At 35.3% G+C, this 23119-nt stretch overlaps 2 protein-coding genes across 3 annotated transcripts in view; one reads left to right on the top strand and one right to left on the bottom strand.

The window, feature by feature from the left end:
• The window catches only part of N (neurogenic locus Notch protein), a 144167-nt gene that overhangs the window by 45672 nt on the left and 75376 nt on the right, over positions 1 to 23119 (top strand). For both annotated transcript variants that reach the window (XM_073079177.1, XM_073079178.1), the window contains exon 2: positions 337 to 415. In XM_073079177.1, coding sequence (XP_072935278.1) covers positions 337 to 415 — 79 coding nt within the window. The remainder of the gene's footprint in view (positions 1 to 336; positions 416 to 23119) is intronic.
• The window catches only part of LOC140746984 (uncharacterized), a 181928-nt gene that overhangs the window by 38016 nt on the left and 120793 nt on the right, over positions 1 to 23119 (bottom strand). The gene's annotated exons all lie outside the window — the stretch shown is intronic.

Here is a 23119-nt window from a genome sequence, read left to right on the forward strand (position 1 = left end):
TATCTTAGTTTCCAAAAACTCACAAAAACATCCAGTCAAACCAAGTTTGTTAATGCGCTTATAATTTGAGAACCGCTGTCCAATTTCCAGTTTTTTTTCAATAGGGGTACGTATTATCTGGCTAGATATTAGCACACATTTGGTTTGGATACATAAACTATAAGCATAAGAAAAAATCATGGAAGAAAACTTACTGTGGCGCTGTTTGCAAAGCATATTAATAACTAGCATCAATGAAGAGAGTTGGCAATGTATTTAAGGGCGACAGAGCGAAATAAAATTAACAATAATTCGTCTATACCTAGATCTTTCTATAACAATAATTTTGTATTGCAGGTTTCGTGTCGTGTTCGCCGTCCCCGTGCAAGAACGGCGGCACTTGCTTGTCGACGCCCCGAGGAGAGTACTTCTGCAAGTGAGTACATTTTATCCCTTTACACCCGAAGATTTTTTTTCGCAATTTCCGATTCAAAACGTTTATTACGGCTTTTTATATAGCTTAAGGGATCCACAAAAAATAGGAAAAAAAATCCACAGTTTATACTTAATCCAGAAATCGACCCGCACGATCGTGAGTCTCCGGTGGGAACTGTCACACTCACGATCGTGAAAATTGCAAAAAAAATTAGTTTTTTATCAAAAAATATTACAAAATTAAAACAATTTGGAGATATTTAACATCACTGTCTTTATTTTTATTAGTCTTTATAAAAAATCTGTCTTGGCAATGAAACCTAAACTACGTAATTCTATGAAAATCAACATTCTTCTTTCTTCCGTTATTGCCTCCGTCTCCAATCCAGGTCTCCAAGGCGTAGGTATTCTTGGCTAGGGAATACATCCAATGATAATGCAGAAAGAGAAAACTTTAGCCATATCTATTGCAATTAAATTAAGTTTTCGACCGGTTCTTCTTAGATAATATAAATGTGTTTATCTGGTTACATATCAAGAGCCTCACAATTAAAATATTAATAAAAATATTTTTTTGTAAACTTTACTGGAGATGTTGGTAGGGATGTATAGACCTTTTCCAGACAGAAAACGTATTCTTTTCCAAGCTATTTTTCGATGTGTTGGACGTGAAGATGCTCGGCGGCGAGAAATTTCTAGGGATGATTTTGAAGTAGATGGTTGAGGTTCAGGCTCAAGTTCCAGATCCAATTCTAGGTTAGTTTCTATTTGAGGGTCTGCATGTGCTTCTGGATCTGTTTCAGGGCACAATTCTTCAAATTAAAACTCTTCTAATCTATTTGGTTGAAGCTCTTCACTTTCATGAAGATCTTCAATGTCCGATATATTTCTCCTCACCCCGCACTTGCAAAATCTGATCGTCATTTAAATGTACCCCTAAAATTGAAACAAACAAAATTGTTATTGACGAAACTTACACATAACTGGTAATAGCAATAAAAGCATTTTCATCAAACGTTATTCTGCACCAACAACCGTAGGCACACGATCGTAACAGTTGAGATTTGCAACCTTATTGTATCTAAATTGCAAGTTAATCGAATAAACTACTAAAGTCCACGTATTTAGTGTTCTTTTAGCTTTTAAATTAGCAATAATTAATAATAGATACTTACCATTTAATACCAAAAATAATTATATACCTGTGACAGTGCGCGGGTCAAAAAAATCTGCCATCTTTGGACGAGTCCCTAGCACAACTAACCGCCTGTACCCCGCTCACTTAGCCGGTAACACGTGCGATACTCTCCTCACGATCGATCGGCATCGGTTGCGTTTCGAAAAATAAGAAGCTATCACGTGGGAATTTTTTTAAAGTGAAACTCACGCTCATATCATCTCGGGTGTAAAGGGTTATTATTGTTAGCGCTAACTATTACTACTTAAATATTATTATCTACTTTAAATTACACGACTACTTTACTACTATTTACTATTATTATTCTTTTACTTTTATCCTTTTAGTTTGCTATAACAGCATTGTTAAGTTCTGTTATATTCTAGTTTGATCGACATAAAGCAGAGACACTCATTATAGATATTTCGATGTAGTCTTCAGAGGTCGCAACGCCTTTCTTTTAATAATGTTGGTGAAGGTGCAGATTACCACTTTATTTGTGGAAAATTTGTAGTGTTCTAATATTTTTTGCTTAGTTCTACATGTAATTGAAATGACAATACGGTCAGTTCGACAAAGAAATATAAGGTTAATAAATTACATTTGACAAGATTTATAATTCATATTCCGGTTTAAAATAAAATTTAAGTAGAATACAGCAGGTAAGGTGCAGAGACTATTAATCTACTTCAGAAGTCCACTTGAACGCTCGATAACCAGTATTCAACTAGTGATAGCTATTTACTTAGATTAATTTGGTCTTCATCAAGACATATTTTACTTATCTCTCGTTTATTACTCAAAACATTAAGCATGTCAGATTAATTATGTGAAAATGTACTAAGATTTCGTGCGATATTTAACAAATATCGTAAAACACGGTTGATTAATCGATATATCCACACATCGAATAATAAAAACCGTTATGATACCCACATGTTATATATTATGAACACCCATGGTACATTTCTACTCAAACATACTCTAAACCTTGTTCTGCAGACCCAAAATCGCTTGCAATAATTTTGTGTATGCATGAAGTAGATATTGAAATAAGTGGTTCAATGCACGCAACAATGGCACTTATTGATACGGGTTTTTTGAATGCGGACAGATGTAAGCAACCCTTCGCTGAAGAGACCCTAATTGTATGGAAAAAAAACATTTTCGGTTTATTGTTGTTAATGAGATTTACTTGTGAGGACTGATATTGCGATAAATAAATATTTTTTAAGTTTATTTGCAAGAGCGGTTATCGATGCAACTTTTGGGACATATTGCAACTTTTTATCCGACTTTGGAGGGTAATGATTTTGACTGTATGCATATGTATTTTTTTTTTATAATATAGGAGTAGCAGCCGAGCATGCAGTCCACCTGATGGTAAGTGGCTACTGCCGCCCATAGACATCTGTAATCAATCCCAGATAGGATTGGATATTCTTACCTGAAGTCGGCCACAGAAGCGCTGCTACCCCTGAGGACTAAGGTGGTACGCCTCGGAAAAGTCTTTCTCCCTTACCAAACCATGCTGTTATGAGGCAGAAATAGGTGTGGCGGTGGTGCCGCCGGAGTCGAACCATAAAGGGTTCTGTTGATGGGTTGATTGCTTTATTATAACTAACTTAATATTACTTCCAAATGCGATCTTTAATTACGGTGGTTGAGTATGGCACCACTGCCACACCTATGTCTGATTTATAAGAAAAATGTTAAGTACTGTGTTCTGATTTTAAGGGCCACACCCTAAATCAGATTTATTCGAGATATTTATAAGTGTTCAGAAGAAACAATTCAAGCATGGGTGGCAACCGACAACTGCTCTTTTAGTACTTCGATTAAATTAAAATGTCTACTAAATAGCCATTAGAGATGGCTAGCACAGATACTTATTACACTATCACAGATCACATAATCTCCAGACAATCTAGGTGGTACAAAGTTGCTAATGGAGGTGGGTGGTGGCCTACATTCTGCTGACGTCATCTTAGTGTCTGGCTGGGTGGGTTGCATTTTCAAATAACAAACTAAGATACAGTATAGAAGTTATGTTTTTAGAAAGGTACTGTGATAATAATTACTTACTTTCATTGTTCGTTTTGATTTGATTGACTTTAGGTAGAACTTGTTCTATATGGCTGACAGTTCATGGGCGGCAGTGACCACTAACCATAGGACTGCAAGATGCGACCTATTGCAATCTTATTAAAAACGAGCTTTTGCCCGCCGCTTCGCTCGCGTTACAAAGTAATATTATTAACTAAGAAGATTTATACAAACTTTCATCCCCTATTTTATCCCCTTGGGGGTAGAATTGATCAAAATCCTTTCTTAGCGGATGCCTACGTCACAACATCTACCTGCATGCCAAATTTCAGCCCGATCCGTCCAGTGGTTTGGGCTGTGCGTTGATAGATCACTATGTCAGTCAGTCAACTTTGAGTTAAATATATTTAGATTGAAAATCATACCGAAATTGATCACCTTTGAATATGTACTTAAGGACTAACTTGAAATACTTTATAACTGAATATATGGAGATGGTAGAACCCTTTGTGGTTCGACTCCGGCGGCACCACCCCCACACCTATTTCTTCCTAATAACAGCAGTGTTCCGGTTTGAAAACCGGTGTTCCGGTTGTTCCGGGTGTGGTAAGGGAGACAGACTTTTCCGAGGCGTCCCAGCTTAATCCTCAGGGGTAGCGGCGCATCTGTGGCCGACCTTATGTAGGAATATCTAATCCTATCTGGGGTTGATTACAGATGTCCATGGGCGGCAGTAGCCACTTACCATCAGGTGGACTGCATGCTCGTCTGCTACTACTATATTATAAAAAAAAAACTGTGTACAAGCCCATTCGTAATTAATTTAACAACAAAATTTACTACACAAATTAACATAACGCCAAGTGCATTGCACGCCCTTTGCGTTATCCCAAACAGCTAATCGCCCGATAAAAGTACAATCAACTTTATTAAGGGTGGATGGAGGGGTTGCTTTATAAAAATAATAATTATCCTCCCCACACGTGGCTCTCGACGTACAGATGTCTGACAAGGTAGGAGATTAAATAGACTGAATTAGTTAGGGATCATTGGTTTTGTTATAATGTAGCAATAGATAAATGTGGCGCCATCTTTTGTACAGTTGCGGAAATTTTTAATGAGAGTAAAAGTTTAGTCAATTATATTACGACCCTTTGTGAAATATCATTAAAATTGTCTAATCGTTGATCGACGGTGTTAAAAGAAAAGTATGAATTACATAATTTACAGTAGTAAAACAATGAAGAAAAAAGGTTGAAATTTTATTTTATTTCGTTTCTTAAACAGGAATAATAATTGATCACTGCAGTGCGAGATATTGTCTACCACCCAGACCAAGTCACGGGCATAAGCTAGTATTATGTAAAGAATAATAATAACAACTATTTAATCTATTACACCTATTTCTACCGTGAAATAGTTTTTGCGTTTCAGTGGAAGCGTGTGGATTGCTGTGCATATCGACTGACCTACATAATATGAGGCATCTCAATCCTCAGGTATGACAACGCATCTGTCGGCTTCAGGTAGAACCTCCTGTGTAGTTGATTACAGAAATAGGTGACAATGACCATTATCTTATATATACAATTCTCGTGTCACAATGTTAGTTACCGTACTCGTCCGAAACGGGTTTACCGAATTTCACCAAATTTTATATGCATATTCAGTAGGTCTGAGAATCGGCTACTATTTTTCATACCAGGGGTACAACTTACATTTACACTTAGGGCCTGGACACTACAACGTACACTTAGGGAAGTGATGAAGGTTGTTCACCCTTATTACCACCCTTATTACCATTTTTTTATTTATATAGCAACACAATGTTTGCCGGGTCAGCTAGTATCAGATAAAATTCATGCCAAATAAAGTATACTAATTCAATCAAAAATATATACTATATTAGGATTTTTGACGAACATAAGGTTGTGTTTAAAAAAAAATGTCCCGTACTATTGCGACACATGGCAACCCCATCCATAAATCCTACATGTTTATTTATCTGTGCGATTGTTGCTTCCTCGATTTGGTTTATGATAACGGCCCGCCATTGTTGCTCTATGCCAGTGGTTCTCAACCGGTGGCCCTCGGACGACTGGTGTCACCTGAATGCATGTGGTCCGCGAAACCATTATAATATTTATTAAAAATCAATAAACTAAATAAACAAAAATAATAAGAGTGATGAGTTACAAAAATATTATTCTTTATTTATTATTTGTTTATAGTAGTTTTGCTTTGCCATAAATATAAATGTGTTTGATTTTGCTTGCGAGTAGACTTCACATTTACCTTTGAGATTTTTTGTAAGATCTCTCAGATATGATGTCACCTTCACCGTTAACTAGCTTTTGTTAATTTACAATACCCCCATAACTTTGAAAAATCATACGTGCCTAGGGTATGAATCTCGGACCCCCGGATAGGCCGCATTTCAACTAGACTATCACTGCTCTTTACTGCAAAAGTTTAAGAACCACTGCTCTATACTTTATGGCAGCGACGGAATGAACTCATTCAGTTGTTGGTTCTGTGATTAGAACTTCATTCGTTCAATAGTGAATGATAACCTTAAGGTTGTGCATTTAGGGTCCAAATTGATATCGTAGGGTCTTTATTGAGTTATCGGTGCTTTCTCTTCAAATAGAACTTTCCTGTTTGATGATCAAAGGATCTTAGATGTTGTTTATGGTTCAACTTGTAAGTTGATAAGTTGTTTAATTTTACTTGCAATATTTCTTTACTTTTCTCTACTTGGAGAATATCGTCAAGGTAGCCCTATGCGCAGCTCATAGGAAGTAGCTGTGGCTATATAAAATCAGAAAATAGAATCAACTTTAACAGCATACAGCTAAAAATATGTAGGAAAAATCTAGTGTGAAAGTAGCTAAAACAAAATTAGTTAACAGTAGTTTTATTGTTTTATACCCATTATTCGTCACTAAATAAATATTATTATTACTATAAATTATAAATTAAAATATACAAAATCTAATTCACTCTTTAAACTAAACAATAAATTCCCGCCAGCAAGAAAACGACAAACAGCAATTCAAGAGCAGATTATACCAAAACTGTCTCCTTCCGAGAATTAAGCGCGGGATTGAACCCGCGACCCGTCGCTCACGAAAACGTTATTTGTTTATGACGTAACCTGTTCATTGTGCTATGACGTATATTAATATGTTGGTTGCGTGCAACGGATGGTAGACATGATACTCCATGTAAATGTAAACCATGCTTCAACTTCACAGTCACTTGGTGGTTGGTGCTTATTCAAATACTGTTTTGGTAAATGTCAAAACATTTGACAAACGCTGCGGGTTATGTAAGTTTAAATGGGATTGTAGGGTGTCCATGCTAATATTACCGACGGTATTAGAGTATCCACTCGCACAAAATTTATTGAGACTGATTCAGTAATATTAAGAGAAATGTATTGACCATTAGTCTAACTTTTATTTACTGTTACACAACATGTTATGTATTGCGTTATCTTAAATATATTTATTTTATACTAAACTCAAACTGAAAGTTTTATAGAAGCAGTACAAAACTTTTGAAACGAAATGAAATTTTGGCGAAATTTGGTCCTTCTGAGGGCAGTGTAGTTTTCATAATTTCTTGTCAATTTTGAAGATCTTTGCCCAGTAGTCTTAAAAATGTATCAGCGACGTAATTCCAGAAACCAATTCTAATTCAAAATGTTAAACTTGCATTCACGTTAAAATCTGAAACATGCAACCTATGATTGCTAGCGACAAAAACATTGAAGATTTGTCACGGCTTGACGAAGCAAAGCTTGTTTTGTTTAACGGACGACATTCACAAACCTTTAGGAACTCATCTTATTCACTATCAAATAAGATACACTTTGCATTACCCAATCTATTGAGATCATCCGCCTCATCGCTGCAGGGTCTATGTCAACCAACGGAACAGACTAATCTAAAAGCAATCATCTTACGTAAATGTTTGCCTTTATAAATAGTCTTGTTTATTGCAGACATTAGGAGCAATAAACCATCGATACTCCAATCTCCAGACTTGTCACATTTAGAACATATAAATTCAAATGTAACGCACAGCTTTCAACACGGTTTCGTCCACGTAACCGTAGTCGGGTTTTATGATACCCTATTACGAAACATAATAGATGACCGTAAGGCGTGTAACTGCAAAATGTGGCCAATAAAACAAATGTGGAAGCGTTTACTGGCTAACTTCACACGATGGTTGCGAAACGGTAGAAGCGCATAATGTGTAGCAAGGACAGTTGAGCAACTTTTGTTTTGGTTACCGTTTACTTACTAGGTTTCAATGCTCGTTTTGGACGGCTACGCGCTTGACATGGAAATACAATTTGTGGACTGTATACAAAATTTAAGTGTACAGATAGGACTATTGCATGCTTTTACAATCAGGCGATAGATTCTAGTTAATCTGAAAGCTGGTAGGGCCAGTACGGTTAGACCGGGCAGGTACCGCGACACCTATTTCATGAAGAAAGCGTGAAGCAGTTCGGTAAAAGGATGTAGATTTACAGGTACATAAGAGGCGATAGCTTAATTGTCAGGCGTGGCAACGCATCTGTGATTCGATTTAGATAGAACTCCTATTTTATAATTATGGAGTTGGTTACAGATGTCAATTAACATCAGGTGGACTGTATGCTCGTTAGTTGGTTCAATTTTATAACAAAAGGGCAATGAATTAAACGTATCTATTTTCGTATCGTTTCGTTAGTATATCCTAGTTTCTAAAGCGTCTATTTTTCTATGTAAGGTAATACCGATACATTAAAGGTAAATGCGTTTATAATAAAGGAGCTGACGTTGTAAGAAATGCATTAGTTTAATCGCACCCTTTCGTATCGCCACCTCGTTACGCCGTCGATGGAGAATGTAATGAAAAAACTCACTTCTTGGTTTGTTTGACTTGGTTTTAAGAACATAATAGCATTCACTTCCTCAAATTCGTTTAAAGATGACTCGGCATTGAGCGTGAGAAATGAAATGACGCTTTTGGGAACTGTTCTCGTGTTATTACCAACTGTGTCGTATAGCACAGATTAAATCTTAATTTAAAAGCTTAGAAAAACTGATTTCGTCAGTCATCTCGTACTATTTCTACATAAACTCAAGTATTTATCTAGGAATTGTTGCACTGTTGGACTGTAGGCTCAGTTTTCTCTCAGTAATGTTACAGATGTCTCAGTGGCTCTCTTATTAAGCAGCGTTAAATCCCTATAAGGACGGTGCCAGGATTGCATTCAAAGCAAAAGAACTCGAGACGACCAGTGGTTTTGAACATCAGAATAGCTTATTCTACGATCACATCTCCATCATTGTGCCGGCCCACAACAGATAAAACAAAACCGATGCGCGATAAAAGCCTCTTTCAATGCGATCATTATTGTACCCTGGCCTTTTTAGCCGCCATTCTTCTGAGGGCCTTTGATAGACAGATCTTGGACAGTGATTACATCTGTATGAATATCGCGTGCATAAAGACTTTGTATCGTAGGAGGCCGCGTTATTTTTTTGTCATTAAGGCATAATTTTTCTCTACGAGCCATGCGACCGGTTGGTTAGGGTTTATTTATCTAAAGTGCAACGAAATGCAGTATGCGGCGGTAATCAGCGTTCCTCGGGAGCATTATGATGGTCTTGTTAGTGATGGGAACAAAAAAACGGTATTTCTTTTCGCCTCGCAATTGTGTTTACTTTGAGCGCGGTACTTAACGTTTCTGCTGCTACGTGACGAAGTAAACGAATTGCTGAAGCGGTAGGTATGTGTTTGTGTTCGCCCGGGGTTATATGGCAAGACATGTTATCTTAATAAGAAATATTGTGCTGAAGGATGCGGAATTATAAAATGGACGATAAACGCTGCTATCTCGTGTTCCAATCCGGTATGAAGTAAAATTGATTACTCCCCGATTTACTATAATGGTCTGAATTACCATAAACATACGTCACACAATCCGTCGTAGGGTATTCGACCGCAAGACAAGACAGGTCCCCGACGATTTACGTGTCGGTAGTCACACCAAAAAAGATTAAGCCTTTTTACGAAGCACCTTTTTCAACGGGTATTATAAGTGCGTTGGAGAAATACATCTCGTTCCAAATTGCTAACGCTGACATTAAATCAGTGTCCACTGCTAACAATCAAAACATTTATTTAGGAATACCACCAACTGAGATCGTAATGGCCGTAAATTTTGTTCGAATTAGGTGAGTACAGGCGAATCTCGTTTGCGTCATTCAGCTCAGTATGCTGATTTAGAACCTATCGATGGAGAAATATTTTCGGTCCGAGCTCATAAATTAGGCAGTGTCTATAATTTTTTGTTTGTTCTCCGTTCCCCAAATCGCCGCAAAAGGGCTGACTGGAATTTCTCTTAGTTTCCGCAGGCATGCGTGGCGGTTTCGGTGCCATTATCTTCCGACCGGTTTCTTTGGGCGAATTTGAAACAATGGCCTGCGCCTGCGCATGCAGCGGCCATACGTGAGCGCATGGTTCCGGGACGATTCATCATTTATTATGTTCCGTTTACGTGCCATTACTATGTGATTTCTGGTTTAATATTACCATTCATTAATGTAAATAGACGTTTTGAATATTTATATTTGCTATTTCAAATCGGAGACTGTTTATTCTTTTTTGTCACACAATAGTATCTAATAATGATAAGATCAGTAAGAAACGAAATATTTTATGCCATATATCAATAGAATAACGGATAAAGCAACCGTTATCAAAAGCCTAAGCAACGAAGAATTCACATGCAGTACTAATAAATAATTCCAAAGCTCAAGGCATTGGACCACGACTTAACGCAATAAATAACGCGATATTATCTTTGCTCTCAGTCTTAGAAGCACATGGGTAAAGGTAAATATTGTAGTGGCAGTTTCACACATTCTCTGTTTAAGCTACGATTATGCTATCTCTTTCTTCTTCACCGCTTCGGAGATTGTTGTATTGGGTAATCGATAGAATTTCCTCGACTGTCACTTACGCCTTTTATTAATGGTCTATTCAAATTTTGCCCACCAATTATCGAAATTTGACAAATTATAGTATGAAGTAATTGTCAAATGTAGATCTTTGGTAGGCAGAACATTGCATAGATTGATTATTAATAACGGGCGATAGTTCTTGATTCATAATATTTTGTAAGAAATAATTGTATTATCTAAAGTTTTAGATACTGATAAATTAAGTTTGTCACTACTATTCTTATTAAAGCAGCAAATTTTTTTTTAACTTTTTGATTTACAATACCGTCGTATGTATAATATTTTACTTCATAGTCCATATTTATATGGGTTTTTACATTAAAGTTTGCCTTATGAAGACTTCTCCATGCAAATATAACTGCATCGGTTGCGGCTGAATGGGTATTTAGCATAAACAGAACTGCTTAGCTAGTAGCTAACGTCCGTAATTCATCTATGTAATCTAAGACCACACACAGTATTATATTCACTATGTCATTATCATCTACAATGTGAAAATGAATTACTGAATGTCTTCTATCAAAATAAATTGCAGTTTTCTTAATTGTGCATTGGATTTGTCGTGGTTTAATGTTTTACGTTATGATCAGTTTCGGTACTATTTATTAAGTGCAATGAGTATTATTATTATCTAGACAGCATAAAATTTTGAGTTGTAAATTGACTTATGTCTTTTCTAAACATTATTAATTGTTTCGCGACTTGATGATTAAAAGATTAATGTTACTGCAAAAAGCAATATTTTTCCCTGCTTAACCACTTAGTTCAAATGACTATAATTTTGTATAGAATCTTCTTAATATGCGTAATTATCGTCGATTTAATATCGCATTAACGTTATTAATAGTATGTATATATTAAAATTTAAGTATAAACCTTAATTTATTGAGGCATCAATTTCAGCTAAATTTAGACAACGTCTATTAATTCCGCAACTCATCAATTGAAGATTAATAGCTTTTGAAATGTTATTATTAAGCAAATTACTTTTTCACACACATTACAGAATCATGGTAAATATATTTAATTTAAACACTACTTTAAGAAACTGAGTTACAATTTTATTGTATTAAACTGTCAAGTTTTAGCAGATGCATCATTATGCCCTGGGGCGTGGAATGATTTGTATATGTGCAGATGTATCTTGAACGCCTGCAGGCTATTTTTTGGCACGATCCATATTTAATTCGGTGCACCTTTTCGCATATTAGATGACTGAATCATCAAAGGTCAAGCTGCTAAGTTCATGGTACTTAATACAGAAAAATATGAAGAAATCATTTTTATTTCTATGGAGTTTATTTCCAAAGTATGTTAAATGTAATATAAGATGAAATTGCTATAATTAACTAAAAATATGTATTACCGATACCCTAAGGTCAAGATCATAAAATTAATGTATTAAAATTGAAGAACACAAATTATGTTTAGAATTTGTTTATCGTTAAAAAAATAATAAATGTCCGTTTTTTACTTACTATAAAGTCACTTCAGGCCCATAGCAACGGATTCAGAGTCGCATCGCCAAATTATTCGTCGGCCTTCACTTTTGCGTGGATCAGCGCGGCAGATGCTCTCAGGGAAATTAATTTCTAATGCGCATACAAATGCTATAATCTACATCTTTTATATTTATTTTGGGAAGTCAAATTAATATGACCACTTCTGTGCATCGGTTTTATGTATGTATCTTTTAGGATACTGATGACGATAAATTCGATTTGTAAATTCGAATGGTTTAAAAAACATTTTTGCTTAGGAAATAAAATAAGTCAAGTCATTAATATAAGTTTCAAGTCTTTATTGCAATTCTGAATTATTTAACTTTAAATTTATTCAACCGTATAATATGACTGCAAAATCCAGACACACCCAATTAGGCTACACATGTTTGTCTAAACCACGATTATTTAAAGCTTATGGCTTGTCAATAAACGTGCACTTAAATCAATGTGTGTAGAATGTAGATTTGTTGCGTTCAGCCATAAATTAACAGAACAGCGGTTAACAAGTACTGGCACAACGGTACCCTTTACTAAAATGTAAATTATGGAGCTATCACATTTAGAACGGTGCGCCGTGTCCTTAGCCGTTTACAGGGTTTGATCCACATTCATTATCTTAAATGGAAATTGCTTAAGGAAAATCGCTTAGCGAACATTTTTTGGATCATCTTTTTTATTTAAATGTAATACAATGGTTAGTAAATAGTATATCAGAATTGAAAGGAACAATCTCTTCGTCTGTGTGATAGATGTAATCCTTATGATCGATATAAGTTATCGTAATAGTGTCGTTGAGTTTCACTCCATTACTTACTCCGTAAGTAGCAGCAATCGTCGAAACAGTTAAATCTAATCCGAATACCGATGAATCAAATTATACTCGAGTTGAATATTTATTGATCGCGACTGCATAGAGATTTCTGATCCGGTACGTATCGGTGACCACTTCAAACAACTGCCTCGTAATGAGCCAAGAGTTGTCCTTATAAGGTGTTCGTTTGTATTGCGCACAGTAATCGCCTCAGCCCGATATCTGAATCAGATCGCTTTGTCGCTAACGATCCTCTAAGCAACATTTGTTGCATCAATGTATAGGTTTTTCTGCACTTTATTAAGGTTTCCTGAGGCTGTGATTTATTGCCTATAGAAATCTATACATAACGTATGTAAGTAGGTACCAGCTTGTATAAGTTCTTCAAAGAATTTTCGCTTGGAATATCTTTGGATGTCCGTTTTTTATCATAAGTATCTTATGTATGAGTACCGTTATGTCATGCGTCATTTCTACTATAATAAGACAAGCCAAAAGATTTGAAACAGCAATTTCCAAGTAAAAGAATCATAAAAAATTCGACCGTGAACCAAGTGTCATTTTACCTTTGTCTTTACATACGTTTTTATCATTCCAATCTTGATGACAATATGTGTAATAAAGAGCTTGAAGCTCTCTCAAAAATACTGTCAAGAATACATACATCTCGAGCAGGTTTTTGAGAAAATAGACGAAACTAAACTTTAGGGTGTTGACATAGATGGTACCGAAGGAGACGAGGTAAAATTGTGGTTCATATGTGAAAATACACCTGCGCTCGCGCCTATCTCGATACCGTGAAGCACGTCGCGAGCTTCGACCGCCCCGCTTTATCTCTCAGACGCTACATTTAATGGTGCCCCTAACTGTTAGACCACATGAGTGTGCACGAAGGCGCTTAATAACTGGAGCATGGGGAACGTCTTTACCCGTTTGAGTTTTGTTCTTACAATGTACGAGCTTGAAGGACTAATTAGGTTTTCATTGTTTATTGAAATGTTACTTAGAAATAGTTTGATAAGAAAGGCGTAGTAAAGGATAATAACAACTTAATATCATAGATCTACGATTGTAGCTTTCCAGCTAATAATGTTTCGTTAACATCCCTTTAAAGTCATTTAAATGATAGCATAAATATAAATTCATATTCAATTTTTATTAATGGAGATCTTGGAGCGAGGCTTAATGATTCACTAATGATCCCAGCAAGGTAGTCCAAACTCTCACAAACATTCAACAATAGCAACACGTTATTGTTACGAAATGATAAATCGATACACTTAATCACTCATTCAGAACAAGACGATATTGGTGTAGAGCCATAGTGACGTATAACGTAACATGTCTGCCACCCAAACGGTCAGAAAAGTTTGACACGTTACACGAGCTATCAATCTAAATGCGGTTACAACACCACTAAATGTTAACTATCAATTATATTCGTCTAATGAAATAATAGCGGCGGAATCTCACGACTCAGCGTTATGCCGCATATGACGAATATACTCGTGTGCTCGTTAATATTGTACATTTACTGGTCTGCCCGTATCATGTTCTTGTTCTGTAATCGGTTAAGAACTTCAATAGACTACGACCTCGTGTTGTAATGTACTTTCTACGATAATTCTATTCACGGTTTATTTTATATCTTTCCCTGTAGTTCTGTATCTATTCTTGGGGTATCTCTTTTGTTAATTTTTGAAGCGTATAAAAGAAATATCAATATCGTAGTATGATATGATTAAAACTAATAATTAAGAGATCTTCGTTATAATGAAAGATTGATTAATAATTTTATAGACGGTGTAATTAAATTACATAACACATATTTCGCACATTTAACAATAGAACAAAGTTTAATTGTATTTGATAGAAACCGCGGATCTTTGCTATCAACGTTACATTGTTTAATCTTGTCTGCATTCAGAGAGTCATTAATTAAAATTTGAGTTAGACAAAAACGTTGTCCGATCCAAAGTCTGTTGTGAGGGTCCATCAATCCGCAACAAGAGATGTATTGTTCGCTGCAGCATGCTTCCTAATGACTAGGTGCTTGTTTGCCTACTTTCCCTGCGCGTGCATCACGCAATACGCACACAAGAAGTGGTTACCTGCTAGAACAATGGTGTGTAAGATTCGCAACGTGATTCGTAGGGTCGCACGCGTTACACTTTCGATTTTGAAAGATATGACACTCGCCGGTAGTTGCATAATTACCTATTATGGTATCAATGTCATTGCACTTAACTGGAACTCTATCCTTAGAATCCGGATCGATGGCATCGTAATTCGGTGTATTAACAATGACAATCTTTATTTTATACTAAATATTGTTAAATTTAGCTCTTTGGTAAACTAAATTTGGATAGATTGAGTATTAATACCGAGTGTAAGTCTATTGATACTGTAATCCTTTTCATTATACTTACAAGCTGAATTTAGTTTATTACACCACATTTATTTTATAGGTCTGCGATGTTTAGATTTAACTAAACTAAATGTAGGCGTAGTTTGATTAACTTTGGCCATTTATTTCAAGAGCTGTAATAAACCTACAACTAAGCTTATTTACAATTTGTATTAAGTTAATCGTTTTGCAAATTTATTGTTATGTCAAATTTAAATTTAAACAACCAAAATTGATCACTATTTTACTCTTTCCCAACTTCAATCGGGTAACATCACTTCAAACTCTGAGTTACTTACGTCGAAAGTCCGAATGCCTCTCTCACCTAAAAAACCGATCCGATATTAAGAAGTATTATTATAAAAGCTATTACCCACTGTCCGCAGCCGGTTAGAGTCAGCTTACGTGACCGATACGGATTCTCGGGAGCGTATCTGGCCCGCGACAAAAAACAAACTCATTTAAAATTTGGATTACGGCTCTCCGAGCATGACTAAAGGCCTTACTCTGTTTGCATAGTCCCACCATTTATTTACGCACGATCTGAGAAAATCTTTGGACGACAGTATTCCTGGCATCCATTTCATTTTGATTATGATATTTTGGACATCTTAATATTGAAAATATTGAAAGAATTGTGAATTCTTTCGCTTTAATATTCTTTGGACCTCAGAATTTACTAAAAAGATTTAGTATGGTTGTGGTAACAAATATTTAGAGATGTTTTCATTTTGATCTTAGAGATTCTGGATGTGTGATTGGCATTGGCAACTTAAGTTTTAGATGTTAGTTGCAATTATCGTGATGTGTGCAGTGAGTGCTAATCAGATAGACTATCTGAGTATTCTTCATATAAAATGCAAGAAAAACATTATTGTTATCTAAGTTAGAACAAACTTTATTGATGTAAAAACTCTAAAACAATCATCCGGGTCGTTCGCTACTAAAGATTTCAATTAAAATTCTGCGGGCACGCATTGCGTTCGCTTTTAGTCGTCAGCGGTTACTCAGAGTGATTTAACGAAGCGATCGGCTGTAATAACTTACAATACCAATCAGTTTAGTTTAACTGCTACAATTTCCAATTACCTAGCCGACGTTAGATTTGTTGAGGGTTCAACATGGACACTGGCATCAGACAACGAAGAAAGTAAATTATTGGCGTGTAAATAACATTGTTGTTAAAATGCAGTCTTTAAAACCATCAGACTGTCTCTGGCCGCACTTATTTGCATAGCCCCAATAAACTTAATTTTTTATGGCAAACGCATAAATTTTGCAGTCTATACATCCTACGCGGTCCGATTCAGTCTGGGTTTAATGATCTTGTCTTGCTTGTACTAAATTAAAATAACATGTACTTAACATTTAAACAGACGTACGTTCTTACAATTAACAAAAAATAATACCGGAAATTTGTCACAAAATCTTGAGAACTTTTTAAAATTGTCGTGTGAAATCGAAATATACTAAAATCTACTTAAATAATCTAGTGAGAACAAATTAACGCAACTGTGAAAAGTGAAGTCATTAACATCCTAAAAATAATTAAGAACGCAGTAAAGTAAAACATTGTAAGTGACGAAGGGTCTAACGAATATATGGCGTGACATTTAGTAGTACTTAACGTGGGGGCCGTTAAATAGAAGCATCAGAATGCGTTGGAGGCGTTTAATAATCCTAATTACGGTTTGTTGTCCCTAATAATATAGACTGACTAAATTAACCTCTAGTTTCTAGAATTGATTACATCTTTAGTCATAACACGCTATTATGATATTGAAGCATAAATTGAATTTGAATCATTCATGTTCTTGCTATCAGATATTTCGTCTATCCCATAATTATGGTAATAATTACAGTGAGTGTAATTCAGACATAATTTTTGTTTCACCTTTACATGCGCGCGCCAATTGTAAGACTGTACGCTGACCCCTCATAAACATGGTAACATATTGTTCGGGATCCGACTGCTCTTTCAACCTGTTATTACTGGTAATGCCTTTACATACGCTGAGGCATGACACGCCCAGCCTTGATCGATGGACAGGGTCAACGGCTCTACGCAATACCCTAAATGCTTTTGGATAATTGTTTGTTGAAATTTGAAATAGTTTTTCTTCTATCTAACTGTGCCTCTTACGAACTATGCATGTTCTCTTTGTTTCTCTTATTTCCTTTCCTTGCCGTCTTAAAAACATGAATTAGTTACACAATACTTTATATCTTTAGTTAAATACACTTTCTCATGACAGGATATGAAAAGTGTCACGACTTGTCTGAGAAGGTGGCGTCGTGTCATCAGCGCAGTTAGATTTTTTACGTGTGTTCCTGCTCTAGAATTAAGTTCACAGTTGACGCAACTAAGCGGATGTCAATGAAGACGCTTTATACAAACAAAACTGCACCGAATACTTAAAACCGGTAGAATTCGATTTACTTTAGCAAATAGCTTGATGAATCAAATCGTTGAACGACGACCGATTTCAAACTTTAATAGTGATGCCACAAAGTACTTTTCGTCTGATTTGAATCGTTCCATTTGAAATCGATTTATTCAAAGCAGACTGTTACTAAATAAACACTCGGTGATGAAGCCTCGAATCGATTCCGACGAATGTTTATTTAAAAAAATAATCTTCATGGTTTTTTAGTCAAGTTCATCTAAGTCCATTGATCTGATCTTCGACAGATGACTCTGACGTCGAGTTTGGTCAAGAGCAACACAATATTATGGTTTGAACTCATACAGTACTGTTGTTTTCTTTATAAACAGGAGTGTCACGTCTGTATTTATCTAAACTATGTTTTCAATCACGATCACAATTGATTTGTTAGTGATATTGTACTTGATACTCGATTCGCAATTATCATTCAGTTGCCGCTTAAGTGCGATAATCATACCGTTATTTAATCTACAAACATGTTTCTATAGAGTATGTATCTTCGCATTAAAGTAGAGCTTAATAAAATCGTTTTATTTAACATTTCATTCACCGTTACAGGTTTATGGAATCATTATACGACGGCTGCTACTTAGAACGCTCTATTACGTATTTACGATTTATTTACTGTTCACCTGACTGATAAATTTATTTCGTTAATAAAACGTACCCTAAACTTAACGTTAGGTTTGTGATTTATTGTGTTAGACGTCTTAAAAGTTCGATTTATTAGATCAAGAAACGTTATTTTCTTATTTGTAACTATATTCGTGTAACTCACCACATTTTTCGTATGGTCTGGTTTTCTTGTTTTATGTTCTATTAATTAGGTTTTATGATAGCGGTTATCAGCAACTTTATCAAAAGCGTATATAAAGTCACTCCAATAATGGATTTAATTAAATAAATATGCTAATAGTCATAAACACTTTTAAAATATTCTACTGTTATAATTAGTCTTTTTTGAATAACATTATCAAATGCGTATGTAAAGTCACTCCAATAATTGATTTAATTTCATAAATATGCTAATATTCATACACACTTTTAATATATTCTACACTTTTACTTAGTCTTTACACGAGTATTAAACAACTTCAATATGGCACTGGAAACCAATTAAACACTTGATTTGCATACGGCTCTGCTAACGTTGATGTTATGAATTGATGTCATAGATTTTACAAATGGGCTTTTTTTACCCGTATACTCTTGCCCTTCCATAAGGCAAACAATTATTTATTTTGCCCTATTTTCCCAAGACAGTACTTCTTCACAAGTGTTAATAACCTGGTTATCTTTTACAGTTGAAAGTCGAAGGTGGTAGAACCCTTTGTGGTTCGACTCCGGCGGCACCACCGCCACACCTATTTCTACCTGATAACAGCAGCGTTGAGCGCTGTTTGTGTTTCGAAGGGTGTGGTAAGGGAGACAGACTTTTTCGAGGCATTCCAGCTTAGTCCTCAGGGGTAGCGGCGCATCTGTGACCGACCTCTGGAAGGAATATCTAATCCTATCTGGGGTTGATTACAGATGTCCATGGGCGGCAGTAGCCACTTACCATCAGGTGGACTGCATGCTCGTGTGCTACTCCTATATTATAAAAAAAGAAGTTAAAAATTAATTTCCTACTTTAATTAAGTTTAGTATCAAACCACGATTAAGAATAAAAGATGGACGTTTTATATGTATTTCATGAATTCAATCAAATTTATCCATTTACATATTTACATAATATTTATTCTCACTGTGATTGTTAAGAACACTTTTGGGAATTATGGGACTTAAATTAAGATAACAATCGTTTAACCGTCAAAGCGTCGATCTAACGGATTCTTGTATTAGTTTAGCATAGGAATGAGACGGCTAAATCTTATTTACAACTACTTTTTAATGTAGCTATTGGAATTCTTATTTCCGGGATCAAAATTCTTGGGTAACAATAAACAACTCTAAAACACTTCGACGGACTATTTCTTTTGAAAAAGCTTTCGAATCTTTGGGCTGTGACTATTATAAGATTTGATTATCATGATGCTTACAATGAATTTAATTTTTTACCAAAAGGTTCTCATCGGGTTTAGATATTTAAAAATGGAAGTATATGAAGTTTTTGAATTACCAGTCGCAGTTCTTGACGTCTAGCTCAAAGAACATAGTGATACAGATACGGATATTGTTACGGGTATAAACAAAAATATCGCAGCAATAAACTCGGGATATGCCAGGAGCTTTTTGTTTGCCGCTTTTATTAATGTTGATCCATTAACAGATTTTATTGCTAACAAAACTCGTTTGACTCACAAATTGGTCCCCCGGCGGATAAATGAAGCGATGGATTTTATTGGAGTGCCTCAGGGCAACGGATTTTACGATTTGATCTTTTCATAACTCTTAATTTGTGTGGATACCGACTAATTAAGCTCGTATTAGACTAATTGTGTCATGGAGGGGCAAGTTTTGTGGTTCGTCCCAAATATAAACGAGAAATATTATCTCGAACACTACGTTTAATATTGTTCCGGATATTAATGTCATGTTTTGATGATTAATAATGTTTAAATTTCATTATATTAGATGTTCTTTTAATAATGCTTAAACTGCTTTCTCTATACAGAACCAGTTTAATAAGACTGCATCTGACGTATGTTACAATCGTGATGCTATTAAAATACATCTTAAATTGATCTACAATCAACATGCATATGTTAAAGTAGACATTCATATTAACGAACAAAGTAAGTTATTATACAATATAATTAATGCGATGTAACATCACGCATAGCTTGTAATGCATATAAGTATTAATTTATCAAAGGCGGTTAGGACGGTACGTATGCTTAATATTCACTACTTGTAGGTGTAGAAAAAGGTTATTTAAGTAAACAGGGCTCGATAAATTATTATAACAAAGAAAAGTTTATTGTTTTAATAATAAGCAATACATACTTGAACAAATATTGATTGAGCGAATATAATTTACTTCTATCATTATAGGGATCACGTGAAAGGGTAATCTATTAATTGTTAAAATCTTTTTACATAGTGCGGAGTGTTATATTTTTCGGCTTGACGAATTTTAACATATGAAATATCATTGGATTCGTCAAAATTTTACTTTACAGTTAAATATTTTAAAGTAGTCCGGTTTTGTTTTTTTTTAATTATAATTACTAAACGTCAAAGTTACCCAAATAGGGAAAAGTGGATTAGAAATATTCAACGGGAGATATGGTAAGCTGTTGCAAGTCGGCAGCTAAGCGCCTGCTTAATTCAAAACACGCAGATACAATTGTTAGATGGATCTTGTCCAGAGAATTTCTATCTGATCGAAGCATACCAATTATTGGAGGACATATAGTTAATAAAGATGATATGGCGGGCGGTGGATCCCATTTAAAGGAGAGCTTTGAAAGTGAGATATTGTAAGATGTTAATGACGGTAAAGTACAGAATGAATACAATATATATGTCAATAATCCTTTCAATGAGTTTTTGTTTGATTATTTACTTGTAACTGATATAAACCTAAGCATAAGCAATGTTCATGTTAAAGTACTAGTAGTACGATATAGTACACCCACTTACCTACTGTAGGACTTAGTTCAAAATTTTGGAACTATATTTTACTACAAATCATCGGATTCGTCTTTCATTCTTCCTCCGTCCATCCTTCCTCTTCTTCTTAAATGATTTTAAATTTTACGTCTTTTTACTAAAGAAACATAATATAACTGTATCTACTATCAAATATAAATTTCACTTAATTACCAGCTTTTCAACGTCCTAATGTCAAATCAAGGAATCCCCGCATATCATTTGTCAAGGCGTGTGATTAACGCTACATTCTGTAATAAATGAGCATCGGTAGCAGATCAAAGGCGATCGGTATTGACCTTATCTGGCGAGCGCGGCACAAATCGATTCCGTGCCAATGGGACCGCGGACCAATAGTGGTGGCGATGGCAGGGCTGGGACAAGCTGGACAGTGACTTCAAAATAGTTTTGAAAAAAATATATTTTGAGAAATAAGGTGCATTTAAAGACAAGCGTATCGATATTAAGGATTACTCAATCTGATGATGATAATTTTCTTGACTCACTCTCCGTTTAATGGAAATATTAGTTAAATATTATTCTGTAAATGGATGCATAAAATAGTGTATTATACTATGCTAAAATTAAATTAATTTTATCAATTTATCAAGAAAAGAATAGAAAAATAAAATAAACGGAGGAAGAAATGAAAAAAGAGAATATCGCCATTATTAAAGGCAAATATTAACGAAGTCGTTTTATTCAATTTTAAGGACATAGTCACAGATAGTGAACCAACCCTAATGTCGCGAACATGGGTCGTCGACCCGCCTGCGCCCGCGCACACAATTTGCATACCTATTCGTTACATCAGTGACCATAACTAGTTTGACGATATGATTTGTTCGTGTCGGAGTGCAGGACGAGGCCTTGTTAGAGGAGCAAGCAAAAAGAAAAGAAGAACACGTTGTTACAAATAAGTTTGAAGCGTCGTCCTTAAGGTATGAAGGAGCGCTTTATGATGCGGGTATACTTTACTTAGAAGATGGAGAACAGGCAAATATAAATCTGTTAAAGACATTCAGTAAATGAGTAAAATATCTTTCTATAATAGGGATGAATTGAGTATTCAACACTCTAAGGGGAGGAATTAAGAAAGAGACAGAGTTTTATGAAATTTAAGATAGACAATAACAATTGCAAAAAAAAATTACCCGAAATACGAATCGTTAATAATACTACTCGTTAATAATAATTTCAAAACGCAGATTTATCGATTATGCAAAATATAGTCAAACAAAAACCGATTTACAAACAGCACGTGGGCATAAAGGTATGGTTTCGAAAGTACCTGTCAAGCTGGATCACTGGGCCGTGATCAGAAATGGTGAAGCGCGTCATAATGAACCATTATCGCAGATAGCATCTCACATGTGAACCGCCCACGACTTCACGTGTTACCTTGTCTCGACTCGCGTTGGGGAAAGGGACAAGTTACAAGCATATAATAATACCTGCAATATTGTCAAGTGACAGAGGTAGTAGAAGTCGTCCGTGGTTTGTTTGCGCTGACAACTGTATTTTGTTGCGAGGTTAAAGTGTTTTCTGTTGACTCAAACAAATACTCAAGACTCAAAACAGAAATCTGAATTGATCAGTTAATTATTTGGGTACCTGACTATCTGACTTGAAACGTCTATGAATTTTGTATCGTGTAATATTTAAAAACATATAACACTTCTTCCCG

Source organism: Epargyreus clarus, unplaced genomic scaffold, assembly GCF_041222505.1.
Source record: "Epargyreus clarus isolate Ecla_fem2 unplaced genomic scaffold, WU_Ecla_fem_2.2 ptg000014l, whole genome shotgun sequence".
Classification (NCBI taxonomy): domain Eukaryota; kingdom Metazoa; phylum Arthropoda; class Insecta; order Lepidoptera; family Hesperiidae; genus Epargyreus; species Epargyreus clarus.